Source organism: Grampus griseus, assembly GCF_964374135.1.
Source record: "Grampus griseus genome assembly, chromosome: 1".
In the NCBI taxonomy this organism is placed as follows: domain Eukaryota; kingdom Metazoa; phylum Chordata; class Mammalia; order Artiodactyla; family Delphinidae; genus Grampus; species Grampus griseus.
Genome location: NC_139017.1, coordinates 52,138,825 through 52,154,339, shown reverse-complemented (window position 1 = coordinate 52,154,339; position 15,515 = coordinate 52,138,825). Strand labels below are relative to the sequence as shown.

Below are 15,515 nucleotides of genomic sequence, written 5' to 3'. Positions count from 1 at the left end.
TTTATGTGTAAGAGTTTTTTGTAGTATTCTCTTATTATCCTTTTGATGTCTGCAGGGTCTGTAGTGATATTGCCTATTCCATTTATGATATTGGTAATTTGCATCTCTTCTCTTTTTGCTTTGTCAGTCTTGCTAGAGATTTGCCAATTTTTAAAGATCTTTTCGAATAACTGGCCCTTTGTTTCACTGCTGTTATCTATTGCTTTTCTGTTTTCAATATTCCTGATATCCGCTCTTTTGTTTTAGTTGGCTCTTCCTGACACTGTTCTGGCAGGGAAATGGGATGGGGCACAGCCTCTTTACAGCCAGGTAGAGGTCAAAGTCCATTCCCTACGTGGCCTCCTCTGTTGACACCTGAGCTGGGACCCCTTCTCTTTGCTGCTGGTGGGGGATGGGATGGTATCCACTGACACTGCAGGAGTGGGAGCCTTATTAGAAGCTGGAAGAGATGAAGATCCTGGGTCTCTATTTGGCTTTCTCTGACACAAACCCAGTCAGGGTGTTGGGGTGCCTCCTTACAGTCTCATGAGCATGGAAGTCTAGGCTCCCCAGTTGGCCTTTGCTTCTGTGGGTAGGGAAGGGGCCACAGTGTTTTCTATTCTATGATGTTTGGCTTGAAGTAGAATAATTGTTATCTAAAAGTTTTCTGTCTCGTTAGACTGCTCTTTTCTGGTCCTGAGGCTAGAGAAAGAAGGCTTTTGCTGGCTTTTTTTTTTTTTTTTTTTTTGTCTGCACCTATTCGTGTTTCCTGGTTCCTGGCTTCTTTACTTATAAGTCTGTATATGCAGTAAAAAGAAAACCCAGGGGACTCACCACTGTGTTGTTCCTTGGGTCCTGAGAACCCTAGCCAGTCTGCCTTTTCTCCACCTTTCAGAGTCTTTTTATGCTTTCAGTTGTGCTTATACCATCTTCCTGAAGTGGAAGTATTCCCAGGTATCTTTTAAGACCAAATTAATTTGATTCGGGCTACATGAAAACTTAATATTACCATATTAAATTGGATGAAAATTTTATTATAAAATCACCTTATAGAGAATTGTTATATAACTAAATTTTCCTCTCTTCCTCTAGTATTTTAATGGCAATTCGGATGCCTCTACAATAAAAGAGAATCAGTTTGACCCACCGGTTGTGGCTAGATATATTAGAATCTCTCCAACTAACTCCTATAACAAACCTGCCCTTCGATTGGAGCTGCAAGGTTGCGAGGTTAACGGTAAGGAACACAGATGCATTGTTTTCTAGCTGCCACTCAGAAAATCAAGATTTGGGGGGTATGGGAGAATGGGTAGAATGTTTAGTTCTCTTCACTTAGGCTCCTAGAAAATCCTTTGTGAAACAGAGGTTCCACTCAGGTAAACTCTCATTGTGATCTAGACTGAGACTGGTTCTGCCAGCCAGAGGGCAGGCTCTCTGAAGAACTCCTGGATCATATGGACACTGCCTTGACCCTTGAAAGAAGGGCCCTAGCGAAGAACGACCTCCATCAGCCCATTTTCAATAAGAACTGAGAGTCAAACTAGGTCTGACTCTTCCAAAGTCTTCCAGCCAGGTCACTCAGACTTTAATGTAATAAAAGTATCTAGCAACATTACTGGCATATATTAGGTGTTCAGTGAATGTTTTTGAAATATACATCTGCCTCCCAACTTCCTGAAACCTTCCTTGAACTCTGTATTCTGTTTCACACTCTATGTAGGTATCCAAGCCTTTTCTATGTAAGCTTCTATTTTTCAGGGGATGTAATGTGACCTGTGGTATAAATAAATCTAGATAATCATAAATGGCCATAATAAAATTCTACCCTATATAACAAGATGCTTAAGGATTTTATCAACTCTTCTTCTTCTCTGACTCTTAAAGTGGTGCTTTCCAAATTTTTTCACTTCAAAGCACATATAAAATATAATACCTGTCTCACAGTCTGGGGTAAAAGGTTGAAGCAATCCACCCTGGGCTTAGCTGATCTAGGCACCACCTAGCTGCTCAAGGGCTGAGGGGGGAGGGAGATCAATATACAGGCACACCTGTCCAGCAAAAATATTCTTCAACAAGGAAGGCAAAATAAAGACATATTTATACAATATATATGTATATACGTGTGTGTATATATATATATATATATACACACACACACATACAGGCACACCTAAAACTTGCTGTGGCACATCTGTTGGGGAGCTACAGTGCCTTCTCTCAGGGTAGAAGGAAGAAACCATGGCTTACAGTGGAGAAAGCTGAACCTTGGAATAAGTTTCTTATCAGCTGATAAGAAACTTGTAAGCAGATAACAGTACAATAAACTCTTGATATTCATGAGGGACATGGAAATGGGCATTTTTGCCAATGTTCAGATAGCAATGCTATGTAACATCTTCCACATAAAATGCAAATTTGGGGGATTTCTCTGGCAGTCCAGTGGTTAAGACTTCGCCTTCCAACGCAGGGGGTGCATGTTCGATCCCTGGTGGGGAGTTAAGATCCCACATGCCTCATGGCCAAAAAACCAAAACATTAAACAGAAGCAGTATTGTAACAAATTCAGTAAAGACTTTAAAAATGGTCCACATCAGAAAAAAATTGCAAATTTTGATCAGGCAGGAAAACCTGAAACAGCTCTATAAGTCATTATCGTTTTTCTTTCCATATGGTATGCGATGTAACTGGTAGTTTGTTCAGGTCATAGAGTCAAGCTACCCTAAAATGTGACATTCAACAATGTTAGTCTATTTAAAACCTCTATTTTCTATACAAGAAGTATTACTTTCTAAGATCTCTTCACTTTCTTGATGTTTATATAATTAGTATTAGCAGTAAGCTTTCTTCTCTGAAGCCTTTTTTTCATGAAGAAAGTAAGGTATCACTTCAAGAAAATGTCTGCATGATTTGCTAGCAAGAACAAAGTGTCACAAAGATGATGATGATGGGCAGTCAGCTGGGCTCACTCACTAGATATGTTTCTTACACTCACAGATCAGCTTTGTTGCCTGTGACATTCAAATTCATGCCTTGGCAAAATTCTGAAGGGTGTATCCCATGCATCACCCTCAAAGGGTTGGAAATAAAATATTAAATGTGACTACCAAGGTCCCCTATAACTTCTTCTTTGTAGCTTTTGTTGGAAGAAATAGAGTATGTTTTTATACACATAGATACTTTAGGAGTATTGTCTACCTCAAAGCAAAGAGCAAAGTTTCCATGACTCACTGAAGGAGGGAAATGAGTTTAGATGTTTAGAACATGGTATTTGATGTCAGACTGCCTAGGCTCAAAGCTAGTTTCTGATTCTTCTAGCAGTATTATTTTAGTCAAGTTACTTTTTCTTGCTGTGCTTTTGTTTTCTCGTTCGTAAAATGGAGATATTTAAGAGCATTAAGTAATATGTGTGAAGCCTGAAAACAGGGTTTAGCACTTGGACAATAAATGTTCATTGCTGTGATGGTTGTTTTTGTCATTACTTAGCAGTAATATTATTTCTTGTCTCCTCTGAAGTACAAAATGCCATGCAAGGAATATCATGATATATAATTAATCACGTTACTTTTTTCTTGACAGGATGCTCCACACCGCTGGGTATGGAAAGTGGAAAGATAGAAAACAAGCAAATCACAGCTTCCTCAATTAAAAACTCTTGGTGGGGAGATTACTGGGAACCCTTCCTTGCCCGCCTTAATGCCCAGGGCCGTGTGAATGCCTGGCAAGCCAAGGTGAAATGTCCCCTGCAAATGGAATTCTCTCAGCCTTTCAGAAGAAAGCATAGGCCCTCACTACAGGGAACATGGGGGCCCTGGGAAGCCAGAGTATCATCTCCTGCTTCTGCAGATTATGATCCTAGGTCTGAGAACTTGGCTGTGTGCTGTCTTGATAGCTTTAGCTCGAACTTTGGCTCGGAGAGAAGTTATCATCTCTGTGGTCTTGATTTAGACTAGGGGTGGGCAAAATTTTTCTGCAAAGGGCCAGATAATATTTTAGCCTTTGTGAGACATACATTCTCTGTCATAACTACTCAACTCTGCCACTGTTGCAGGGAAGCAGCCGTCAACAATATGTAAATGCATGAACATGGCTGTATTCCAATAAAACCTTATTTACAAAAGCAGGCAGTAGGCCAGGTTTGGCCTTGGGCTGTAGTTTGCCAACTCCTGATCGAGACAACTTCCATTAGGGATAAATGACTTAGATTTGCAACATCTTGTCTTCTTTTTGCTCTCTCCAGAATTTAGCAATATTTTTCATTTTCTTAAGAGTGTCATTTAAATTGTTTTGTTCTCATTTTCTCAGAACTTTGTAACATTCCTTTTGATAATTGGCAGCCTGATAAGATGCTGCAAAACCAGGTTTATAAATATGTGATCTAAGTTTTGTAAACATCTCGCAGAGAGTTATATTGCCCTTGATATTAGCCCATTGAGTAATTAAGGTAACTTTTAGTTCTAGGGTAACTATTAATAATTGACTCATATTTATTTCATTCTTCGACTGACCTGAAAAATCTGAATGGCATCAGAAATCAGAACAGTCCAGTCAATCAACTTAATCCAGGTTCCCTGTTTTCTGTCCTCCTAACTCCCTCCCTTAAGGAAGCTACACTCCAATTCCCTGGACCCTGTATAGAATCCCACGTCCTAATCTTAAATCAAGCCACCAGATAAAGGAGGAGGGAATGGTGTGATGCAAGGGGAGCAAATAGAAGAGACTATCTGGGCCCAATACAGAGAGTCTTGGGCAACTATGTCTGTGCTTTGAGACTCATTTCTGGATCATCACAGAATCACAGAATGTTAGAAAGGCAAAGGGTTTTACAAAGTATCTGGTCCATATTTTCCTTTTAAGTCCAAACGCAAAAGAGGTTAAATAATTTTAGCTTAGCCTGGTGGCAGAATCAGGAATCCCACTCTGCGGATAGACAGATCTATGCTCCTTGCACCATTTGAAGCAACCCAGGCACCCCATTTTGCAATTTTGCAAAGGGGGGAACTGAGACCCACAGAAGTTAAAGTAATAATGTTGTGTAACATTATATTGATTTAATTTCTATAATATAAATAAAATAAAATAAATATAACTAAAATAAAGGGACTTCCCTGGCGTTCCAGTGGTTAGGACTCTGCTTCCACTGACAGTGGCCTGGGTTTGATCCCTGGTGGGGGAATTAAGATCTTTAAGCCATGCAGCACGGCCCAAAAAAAAAAGTTAGAGAGAGGGTATCAACCAATTCTTTCCCAGATGCCCCTTTAGACCTGTTCATGGTGTAACCTTGTCATCCCACCCTCCATTTTACAGCCTTTTAAAAAATTTTGCCCTCTATATAATTTGCTCTTAGTTTTGTGATATAGTAAACGCTGCAAAGATAAAAGTCTAATTTTAATTTTTAAAGCTGTCATTTTAAATCTGGAATTTTAGGTCAAAACTATTTGTTTCACTTAACCTTCAATAGTATGAAATGTCATGTACAGGGTTTCTTTAGAGAGGTGGAAAATCTAAGCCAGACATATGCAGGTATGCACGCAGACTGAAGTGTCTCTGCCTCTTCGATGCCTCCAAAAAAAATGTACACTTACAAAGCTCCCCTAGCTAGCTATCTGCATTCTGTATCACTCGTACAACCTTGATTTGAAGACACACTAAAACACCACCAGATGTCACTAGAGGGTGTTACAAAATTAACCAAAATTCTCTAATACAATCATTTTAATTCAATTAATTTGCTTAAAAAATACAATAACATGTGACTACACATATACATACACACATACATACATATGTGACTACACATATGTGACTACACACATATATATATGTGGCTATACATACATATGTATATACACATACAGACATGCACATATGAGTGATGTTGAGAAAATATATCAATATTCATTATTTCATACAGAATTGAATGAGACTATGGGGCATGATAAACCTCCCAAAGATGAAAATTAATCTCAGATTACTCTAAAACTCAATTAGTCTTTTCTGATTCTCTTTCTCCAAGTGTCTATCATCAAATTAGGCATTTTGTTAGGCCAGAGACAGGACAACTACTATGCCACACCCAGCCCTGGGTGTCGCTTTATTAGGTCTCTCAGATATTACATTTATTTGAAATATCAGAAAAGAAGAAATTGGACTACTTCTCCTATTGGACATTAGCAATGGAAAGAAAAGTGGGGCTTTTCTAAAATCAGTTAAATTGGGAGAGGATACTATCTAATTCTCTCTCAGATAACTCTTCAGTAATATCACCATAGCATTTAAATAAACTTGCTTAAGAGAAAAATATTTACAGGTAATTTAGCAATTTAATGCTTTTTCTCAAATAAAATGTATTTATTTGTTGAGCACCATCTGTGTGCCATACATCGTGGTGAACACCTGAAAACAAAACTAAGTCCCTGCCCTCAAAGGGTAAGGAACACAAGTAAACACGTAACTGTTGTACAATGCGTGATATATTCCAAAAGTTTATAAACCTGCTGACAATAAACAAGAAGGAACAGGGAAGGATTCTAGGAGAAAGGGAATCCTCAGGGATGAGACATAAAAGAAATCCTTCCACCTCAGTGCATTTCTGAGTATCTTGGTCTAAAAAAGCAAAGGTTTTAATGTCAAATGCATTGTTCTAATCATTTTCATAGGCAAACAACAACAATCAGTGGTTACAAATTGATCTGCTCAAAATCAAGAAGATAACAGCGATTGTAACACAGGGTTGCAAGTCTCTGTCCTCTGAAATGTATGTGAAGAGCTACACCATCCAGTACAGTGACCAGGGAGTTGAATGGAAACCTTACAGAGAGAAATCCTCGTTGGTGGACAAGGTACAGGGGTATCTTGGCAAAAAGAAAACAATTTGAAAACTGCTATGATGAGAACAGAACCTCAAATTTGCAAATAGTTCTTTGTATTCGATAAGCATGCACTGACATGCGTCACTCTTTAAGTCTTCTAAGTCCTAGCTCTGTAAGTAGCTGGTCTTGGGACAGGGACCATGCACACTATCTTTCTGCTTTGACTGAGCCACCTATAAAAGAATGAGGACAAAACAGCAGCGGGTGGTGTGAAGTTTAATTAGCTCTGATTGAGAAAGATGGTGAAAGGGTTATCTCAGCCTGCTTGGACTGTATAACAAATTACCATAGACTGGGTGACAAACAAAAAACACGTATTTCTCACAGTTCTGGAGGCTAGAATCCTAGATCAGGGTGCCAGCATGGTTGGGTTTTTAGTGAGGGCAGTCTTCCTGGTTGTGCTTTCATATGGCCTTCCTCGGCGCGTGCACACACAGAGATGCCATGAGGGCCCTACCCCCATCCTAGCCCTAATCATCTCCCAAAGGACCCACCTCCTCGTATCAGCCCATTGAGGATTAGGGTTTGAACATATGAATTTTGGAAGGATACAAACATACAGTCTGTAACAGGGGTCTAGAAAACCTTCTACCATATTAACATTAGCTTGGATGTACTTGTTATTCATGGCTGATCACATACATACCCATGGCCATATACCTTTCAGTGTCATATTGTTATTCAAACAATTGTTATCCTTCCGGATGAGGAGACTAATTTCCTGCAAGATGAACTATTCCATTATACTCCTAAATTCCTAGTTATGCGGTTTTAAAATACTACCAGAGGCAAAGCTAAGGAGAGGAACCTAATATTCCAGGAATGGGAATTGGGCTGAAACCAGTAGGAGGGGCAACACGGGAGAAGGGGATGGACATTTATGCTCATCATGGGCTCAGCACTTAATCTCAGTTAATGGATTTGAATCTCTTTCTCTCTAAACCCCTGGGTTGTTTATTTGTTAGGTTTGGTTTGGTTTATTTCTCACTGTATCAAGATATCCTCATAGTAGGGCAAAAATCATTTTTATAAACAAATAGCGACTTAGCTTCTGATGTGTGTAAATCTTGGGGAACTTGCTGGGGATGACAGAAACACACCTAAAACACAGTTTAGTTGATGATATAGGGCATATGACAAAAAGGATAAATAAAAATACATGATGTATTTTATTTTAAAAGTTAGTAATAGCTAACCATTTATTGGTGCCCATTATCTGGCACTTAATAAAGACGTGCATATGTTTACATACTCTTTAAAATCTTTACAACTTCTATGAGGTAAACTTTATTATCTCCATTTTGCCAATAAGGAAATGGATAATCAGAGACTACAAGTAATTTGCTCAAAGTCACATAGCTACAAAGGGGCTAAAGGCAGATATGCTTTTGCGGCTGCCCCACAGCACCATATCAGATTTCTTTATTTTTCCCAGATCACAGATGAGGTGATATCACTAAAGAGGTACGTCTGGAGTGTGAGTTCATAATTGATTGAGGATCATCTTTGTGATACTGTTGTATGTGTTCATTAATGCCCACAGTTTGAACTAAAAGGATAAAAAATTATAAGTTTTTCAAATTGAAATACAGTTGGTATACAATATTATGTTACTTTCAGGTATAAGATTTTTATACCCATTATGCCATCCTTAAAGATTTTCTCATATTTTGCTTTCAGATTTTTGAAGGAAATAATAATATCAAAGGACACGCGAAGAACTTTTTCAACCCACCAATCATTTCCAGGTTTATACGCATCATTCCTAAAACATGGAATCAAAACATTGCACTTCGCCTGGAACTCTTTGGCTGTGATATTTAATAGAATTGATTATTCTAAAAGATAGGAGGGACTCAAAGATATCAAACCATTTAGAGTGGACAATGTATTTTAGAGCTATTTTAAATATTAAAATTTTTCCACTATTTCTCTTTTTTCTATTAGAGAATAAAATTTTATATGTGAAACCTTTATAACTTCTTATAACCACTAAGTAAGATGATGACTATTATCTCTGCATTAATTTGAGTATAGATGGGAAAATATCAAGAACCAACAAGAAAAGGCTTATCTTTCACTGATTAAAAATGCTATATAAAGTAATATTCATGTAGTTAACATTCTTCATTATAGTTCTCAAACCCTATACACATTAATAAAAGAGATATTACTCTTTTAAAGCATTTATAAGCCCAGATAACTTTCATTCCTATATTTTTCTTTAAAAAAAACTATGATTTAAGAGTATAGGAAACAAACAGTATTTCTCAATGGTTTGTTTTTCTTGACAGTGGGGAGAAAAAGTCTTACTACATGAAACGACACGTGCTTAAAATACCCTATCTTACTGACACGATAATGACTTTTCTGACCCTCCACGAGTAAAGATACAAGTAAGCATGTTTTCAGTGGTCCCGCTGCACTTGTGAATCTGGCCTGGTCTCCCTTGGGACTGATTGCATATATTGATGTTCAGGGTTAGGGATCATTAATAGAACAGATCTAAAATAACCATGGGATGGCTGAACATGTAACCTTGGCTTCATTCTAGCCGGTAGTACATGGCACACTGTTTCAAAACACAGGCTCACCTACAGGAAAGTGAATACCTATAATAAAGAGCGTGGAACCCTTGGCCCAAATGCAGCTGTTCTTGCTAGAACTGGCCCCTGGCCAAAGTGGAAAACAGTTGAAATTCTCTCTCAGTGCCTTTCTCTTTATGGCCCCAGCCTCCAGCTCTCCCTTCCCCTTTCAAGCACTCCCTTCCCTGGGAACTTGGTATCTAATAATTTTACAGACATTGTGAGACTGAGAAGCCCTCTGGTATCCTCTAAGTCACATGGGAGAGACTCACTGGTGACGCTATCTATTTTAGTGGAACAAACCACCCCAAAACTTAGTGCTTAAAACAGCCACCAATTTATTATTTCTCATGATTCTGTAGGTTGACTGGGCACAGCTGGGTGGTTTTACTGCTGGCTTCATTTGGGGTCTCTAGTGAGTTTACAGTTAGACAGTGACTGTAGCCAGAGTCATCAGGAGGCTCAACTGACTGTTGGGAAAGCTGGTCCTCTGTCCCTCTCCAAGTAGTTTCAGATTCTCTCCTCATTGCATGGCTTCTTCACGTGGTCTGTTCACTTGGTGTCTCCAACAAGTGATCTAGATTTCTTATAGGGTGATACAGGCTCCCAAAAGCAAGTGTGTTCAAGAGGTAGGAAGCAGAAGCTGCCAGTCCTTTTTTTTTTTTTTAATAGATCTTTATTGGAGTATAATTGCTTCACAATACTGTGTTAGTTTCTGTTGCACAACAAAGTGAATCAGCCATATGCATACACATGTCCCCATATCCCCTCCCTCTTGAGCTTCCCTCCCATCCTCCCTATCCCATCCCTCTAGGTCATTGCAAAGCACTGAGCTGATCTCCCTGTGCTATGCTGCTGCTTCCCACCAGCCAACTATTTTACATTCAGTAGTGCGTGTATGTCGATGCTACTCTCACTTCGCCTCAGCTTCACCCTCCCACCCCACGTCCTCAAGTCCATTTTCTATGTCTATCTTTTTATTCCTGCCCTGCAACTAGGTTCATCAGTACCATTTTATTTTTTAGATTAGATATATATGTGTTAGCATATGGTATTTATTTTTCTCTTTCTGACTTATTTCACTCTGTATGACAGTCTCTAGGTCCATCCACCTCACTACAAATAACTCAGTTTCGTTTCTTTTTCTGGCTGAGTAATATGCCATTGTATATATGTGCCACATCTTCTTTATACATTCATCTGTCAGTGGACACTTAAGTTGTTTCCATGTCCTGGCTATTGTACAGTGTTGCAGTGAACATTGGGGTACATATCTCTTTTTGAATTATGGTTTTCTCAGGGTATATGCCCAGTAGTGGGATTGCTAGGTCATATGGTAGTCCTATTTTTAGTTTTTTAAGGAACCTCCATATGTTTTTTCATAGAGGTTGTATCAATTTACATTCCCATCAACACTGCAAGAGGATGCCCTTTTCACCATCCCCTTTCCAGCATTTATTGTTTCTAGATTTGTTGATAATTGCCATTCTGACCAGCATGAGGTGATATCTCATTGTAGTTTTGATTTGCATTTCTCTAATAATTAGTAATGTTGAGCATCTTTTCATGTGCCTCTTGGCCATCTGTATATCATCCTTGGTGAAATGTCTAAGTCTTCAGCCCATTTTTTAACTGGATTGTTTGTTTTCTTGATATTGAGCTCCATGAGCTGTTTGTGTATTTTGGAGATTAATACTCTGTCCATTGTTTCATTTGCAAATATCTTCTCCCATTCTGAGAGTTGTCTTTTTGTTGTCTTGTTTATGGTTTCCTTTGCTGTGAAAATGCTTTTAAGTCCCATTTGTTTATTTTAGTTTTTGTTTCCATTACTCTAGGAGGTGGGTCAAAAAAGATCTTGCTGTGGTTTATGTCAAAGAGTGTTTTTCCTATGTTTTCCTCTAAGAGCTTTATAATGTCTGGTCTTACATTTAAGTCTTTAATCCATTTGGAGTTTCTTTTTGTGTATGGTGTTAGGTAGTGTTCTAATTTCATTCTTTTACATGCAACTGTCCAGTTTTCCCAGCACCACTTATTGAAGAGGCTGTCTTTTCTCCATTGTATGTTCTTGCCTCCTTTGTTGTAAATTAGGTGCCCATATGTGCGTGGGTTTGTCTCTGGGCATTCTATCCTGTACCATTGATCTATATTTCTGTTTTTATGCCAGTAACATACTGTCTTGATTACTGTAGCTTTGTGGTATAGTTTGAGGTTGGGGAGTCTGATTCCTCCAACTCCATTTTTCTTTCTCAAGATTGCTTTGGCTATTCGGGGTCTTTTGTGTTTCCATATGACTTGTAATTTTTTTTTTTCTAATTCTAATTCTGTGAAGAATGCCATTGGTAATTTGAAAGGGATTGCATTGAATCTGTAGATTGCTTTGGGTAGTATAGGCATTTTCACAATATTGATTCTTCCCAACCAAGAACATGGTATATTTCTCCATTGTTTATGTCATCTTTGATTTCTTTCATCAGTGTTTATGGTTTTCTGAGTACAAGTCTTTTGTCTCCTTAGGTTTATTCCTAGGTATTTTATTCTTTTTGTTGCAATGGTCAATGGGAGTGTTTCCTTAATTTCACTTTCAGAAATTTCATCATTAGTGTATAGGAATGCAAGAGATTTCTGTGCATTAATTTTGTATCCTACAACCTTACCAAATTCACTGATTAGTTCTAGTAGTTTTCTGGTGGCATCTTTAGGATTTTCTATGTATAGTAACATGTCATTGGCAAACAGTGACAGTTTTACTTCTTTTCCAATTTGTATTCCTTTTACTTCTTTTTCTTCTCGGATTGCTGTGGCTAGGACTTCCAAAACTATGTTGAATAAGAGGGTGAGAGTCTTGTTCCTGATCTTAGCAGAAATGCTTTCAGTTTTTCACCACTGAGTATGATGCTTGCTGTGGGTTTGTCATATATGGCCTTTATTACGTTGAGGTAGGTTCCCTCTACGCCCATTTTCTGGAGAGTTTTTTTTATCATAATTGGGTGTTGAATTTTGTCAGAAGCTTTTTCTGCATCTATTGAGATGATCATATGGTTTTTATTCCTTAATTTGTTAATGTGGTGTATCACATTGATTGATTTGCGTATATTGAAGAATGCTTGCATCCCTGGGATAAATCCCACTTGATCATGGTGTATGATCCTTTTAATCATACACCATGATGTATGATTAAATACATCATGGTGTATGATTGGACTCTGTTTGCTAGTATTTAGTTCAGGATTTTTGCATCTATGTTCATCAGTGATATTGACCTATAATTTTCTTTTTTTGTGATATCTTTTGTGGTTTTGATATCAGGGTGATGGTGGCTTCATAGAATGAATTTGGGAGTGTTTCTTCCCCTGCAATTTATTGGACGAGTTTGAGAAGGATCGGTGTTAGCTCTTCTCTAGATGTTTGATAGAATTTGCCTGTGAAGCCATCTGGTCCTGGTCCTGGACTTTTAATTATGGTTTCAATTTCATTACTTGTGATAGGTCTCTTTATATTTTCTAATTCTTCCTGGTTCACTCTTGGAAAATTGTACCTTTCCAAGAATTTGTCCATTTCTTCGTGGTTGTCCATTTTATTGGCATAGAGCTGCTTGTAGTAGTCTCTTAGGATGCTTTGTATTTCTGCAGTGTCTGCTGTAACTTCTTCTTTTTCATTTCTAATTTTATTGATTTGTGTCCTCTCCCTTTTTTTCTTGATGAGTCTGGCTAAGGGTTTATCAATTTTGTTTATTTTCCCAAAGAACCAGCTTTTAGTTTTATTGATCTTTGCTATTGTTTTCTTCATTTGTATTTCATTTATTTCTGCTCTGATCTTTATGATTTCTTTCCTTCTACTGACTTTAGGTTTTGTTTGTTCTTCTTTCTCTAGTTTTTGTGTGTGTGTGTGTGTGTGTGTTATGCGGGCCTCTCACTGTTGTGGCCTCTCCCATTGTGGAGCACAGGCACTGGACACGCAGGCTCAGCGGCCATGGCTCACGGGCCCAGCCACTCCGCGGCTTGTGGGATCTTCCCAGACCAGGGCACGAACCCGTGTCCCCTGCATCAGCCACTGCGCCACCAGGGAAGCCCTCTCTAGTTGTTTTAAGTGTAGCATTAGATTATTTATTTGATATTTTTCTTGTTTCTTAAGGTGAGCTTGAATTGCTATAAACTTCCCTCTTAGAACTGCTTTTGCTGCGTCCCATAGGTTTTGGGTTGTCGTGTTTTCATTGTCATTTGTTTCTATGTATTTTTCTTCTTTGATTTCTTCAGTGATCTCTTGGTTATTTAGTAGCTCTCTTTAGCCTCCATGTATTTGTGTTTTTTACAGTTTTTTTTCCTGTAATTGATTTCCAATCTCATAGCATTGTGGTCAGAAAAGATGCTTGATACGATTTCAATTTTCTTAAATTTTCTGAGGCTTGATTTGTGACCCAAGATGTGATCTATCCTGGAGAATGTTCCATGTGCACTTGAGAACAAAGTGTATTCTGCCACTTTTGGGTGGAATGTTCTATAAATATCAATTAGATCTATATGGTCTATTGTGTCATTTAAAGCTTGTTTTTCCTTATTTATATTCTGTTTGGATGATCTGTCCATTGGTGTAAGTGGGGTGTTAAATTCCCCTACTCTTATTGTGTTACTGTCAATTTCTTCTTTCATGGTTGTTAGCATTTGCCTTATGTATTAAGGTGCTCCTATTTTGGGTGCATAAACATTTATAAGTGTTATAAGTTCTTCTTGGATTGATCCTTTGATCATTATGTAGTGTCCCTCCTTATCTCTTCTAACAGTCTTTATTCTAAAATCTATTTTATCTGATATGAGTATCGGTACTCCAGCTTTCTTGTGATTTCCATTTGCATGGAGTATCTTTTTCCATCCCTTCATTTTCAGTCTGTATGTGTCCCTAGGTCTGAAGTGGGTCTCTTTTAGACAGCATATATATGGGTCTTGTTTTTGTATCCATTCAGGCAGTCTGTCTTTTGGTTGGGGCATTTAATCCATTTACATTCAAGGTTATTACTGATACATATGTTCTTATTACCATTTTCTTAATTGTTTTGGGTTTGTTTTTGTGGGTCTTTTTCTTATCTTGTGTTTACTGCTTAGAGAAGTTTCTTTAGCATTTGTTGTAAAGCTGGTTTGGTGGTGCTGAATTCTGTTAGCTTTTGCTTGTCTGAAAAGCTTTTGACTTCTCCATGGAATCTGAATGAGATCCTTGCTGGGTAAAGTAATCTTGGTTGTAGGTTTTTCTCTTTCATCACCTTAAGTATATCCTGCCACTCTCTTCTGGCCTGTAGAGTTTCCACTGAAAAATCAGCTGATAACCTTGTGGGGATTCCTTTGTATGTTATTTTTTGTTTTTCCCTTGCTGCTTTTAATATTTTTTCTTTGAATAATTTTTTGTTAGTTTGATTAATATGTGTCTTGGTGTCTTTTTCCTAGGGTTTATCCTGTATGGGACTCTCTGTGCTTCCTGGACTTGGGTGACTATTTCCTTTCCCATGTTAGGGAAGTTTTCAACTATAATCTCTTCAAATATTTTCTCAGACCCTTTCATTTTCTATTCTTCTTCTGGGACCCCAACAATTCAAATGTTGGTGTGTTTAGTGTTGTCCCAGAGGTCTCTGAGATTGTCTTCAATTCTCTTTGTTCTTTTTTCTTTATTCTGCCCCTTGGCAGTTATTTCCACCATTTTGTCTTTCAGCTCACTTATTCATTCTTCTGCCTCAGTTATTTTGTTATTGATTCCTTGTAGTGTATTTTTCATTTTAGTTATTATGTTGTTCACCTCTGTTTGTTTGTTCTTTAGTTCTTCTAGATCTTTGTTAAACACTTCTTGTATTTTATCAGTCTGTGCCTCCATTCTATTTCTGAGATTCTGGATCATCTTTATCTGAATTCTTTTTCAGGTAGATTGCCTATTTCCTCCTCATTTATTTGGTCTTGTAGGTTTTTACCTTGCTCCTTCATCTGTGACATATATTTTGGCCATCTCACTTTTTTTTTTTTTTTTAATGAGTGGGACCATGTTCCTTTCTTACTGGTTGTTTGGCCTGAGGTTTCCAACTCTGGGGTTTGTAAGCTATTGGGTA

At 38.0% G+C, this 15,515-nt stretch overlaps 1 protein-coding gene across 1 annotated transcript in view; it reads left to right on the top strand.

Annotated features, from left to right (window-relative positions):
• The window catches only part of F5 (coagulation factor V), an 87,129-nt gene extending 77,659 nt beyond the window's left edge, over window positions 1–9,470 (top strand). The window contains exons 22-25 of the mRNA XM_082652016.1: window positions 1,072–1,216; window positions 3,556–3,707; window positions 6,636–6,818; window positions 8,529–9,470. Coding sequence (XP_082508142.1) covers window positions 1,072–1,216; window positions 3,556–3,707; window positions 6,636–6,818; window positions 8,529–8,672 — 624 coding nt within the window. The 3' untranslated portion in view covers window positions 8,673–9,470. The remainder of the gene's footprint in view (window positions 1–1,071; window positions 1,217–3,555; window positions 3,708–6,635; window positions 6,819–8,528) is intronic.
• Window positions 9,471–15,515: the final 6,045 nt, after the last annotated feature.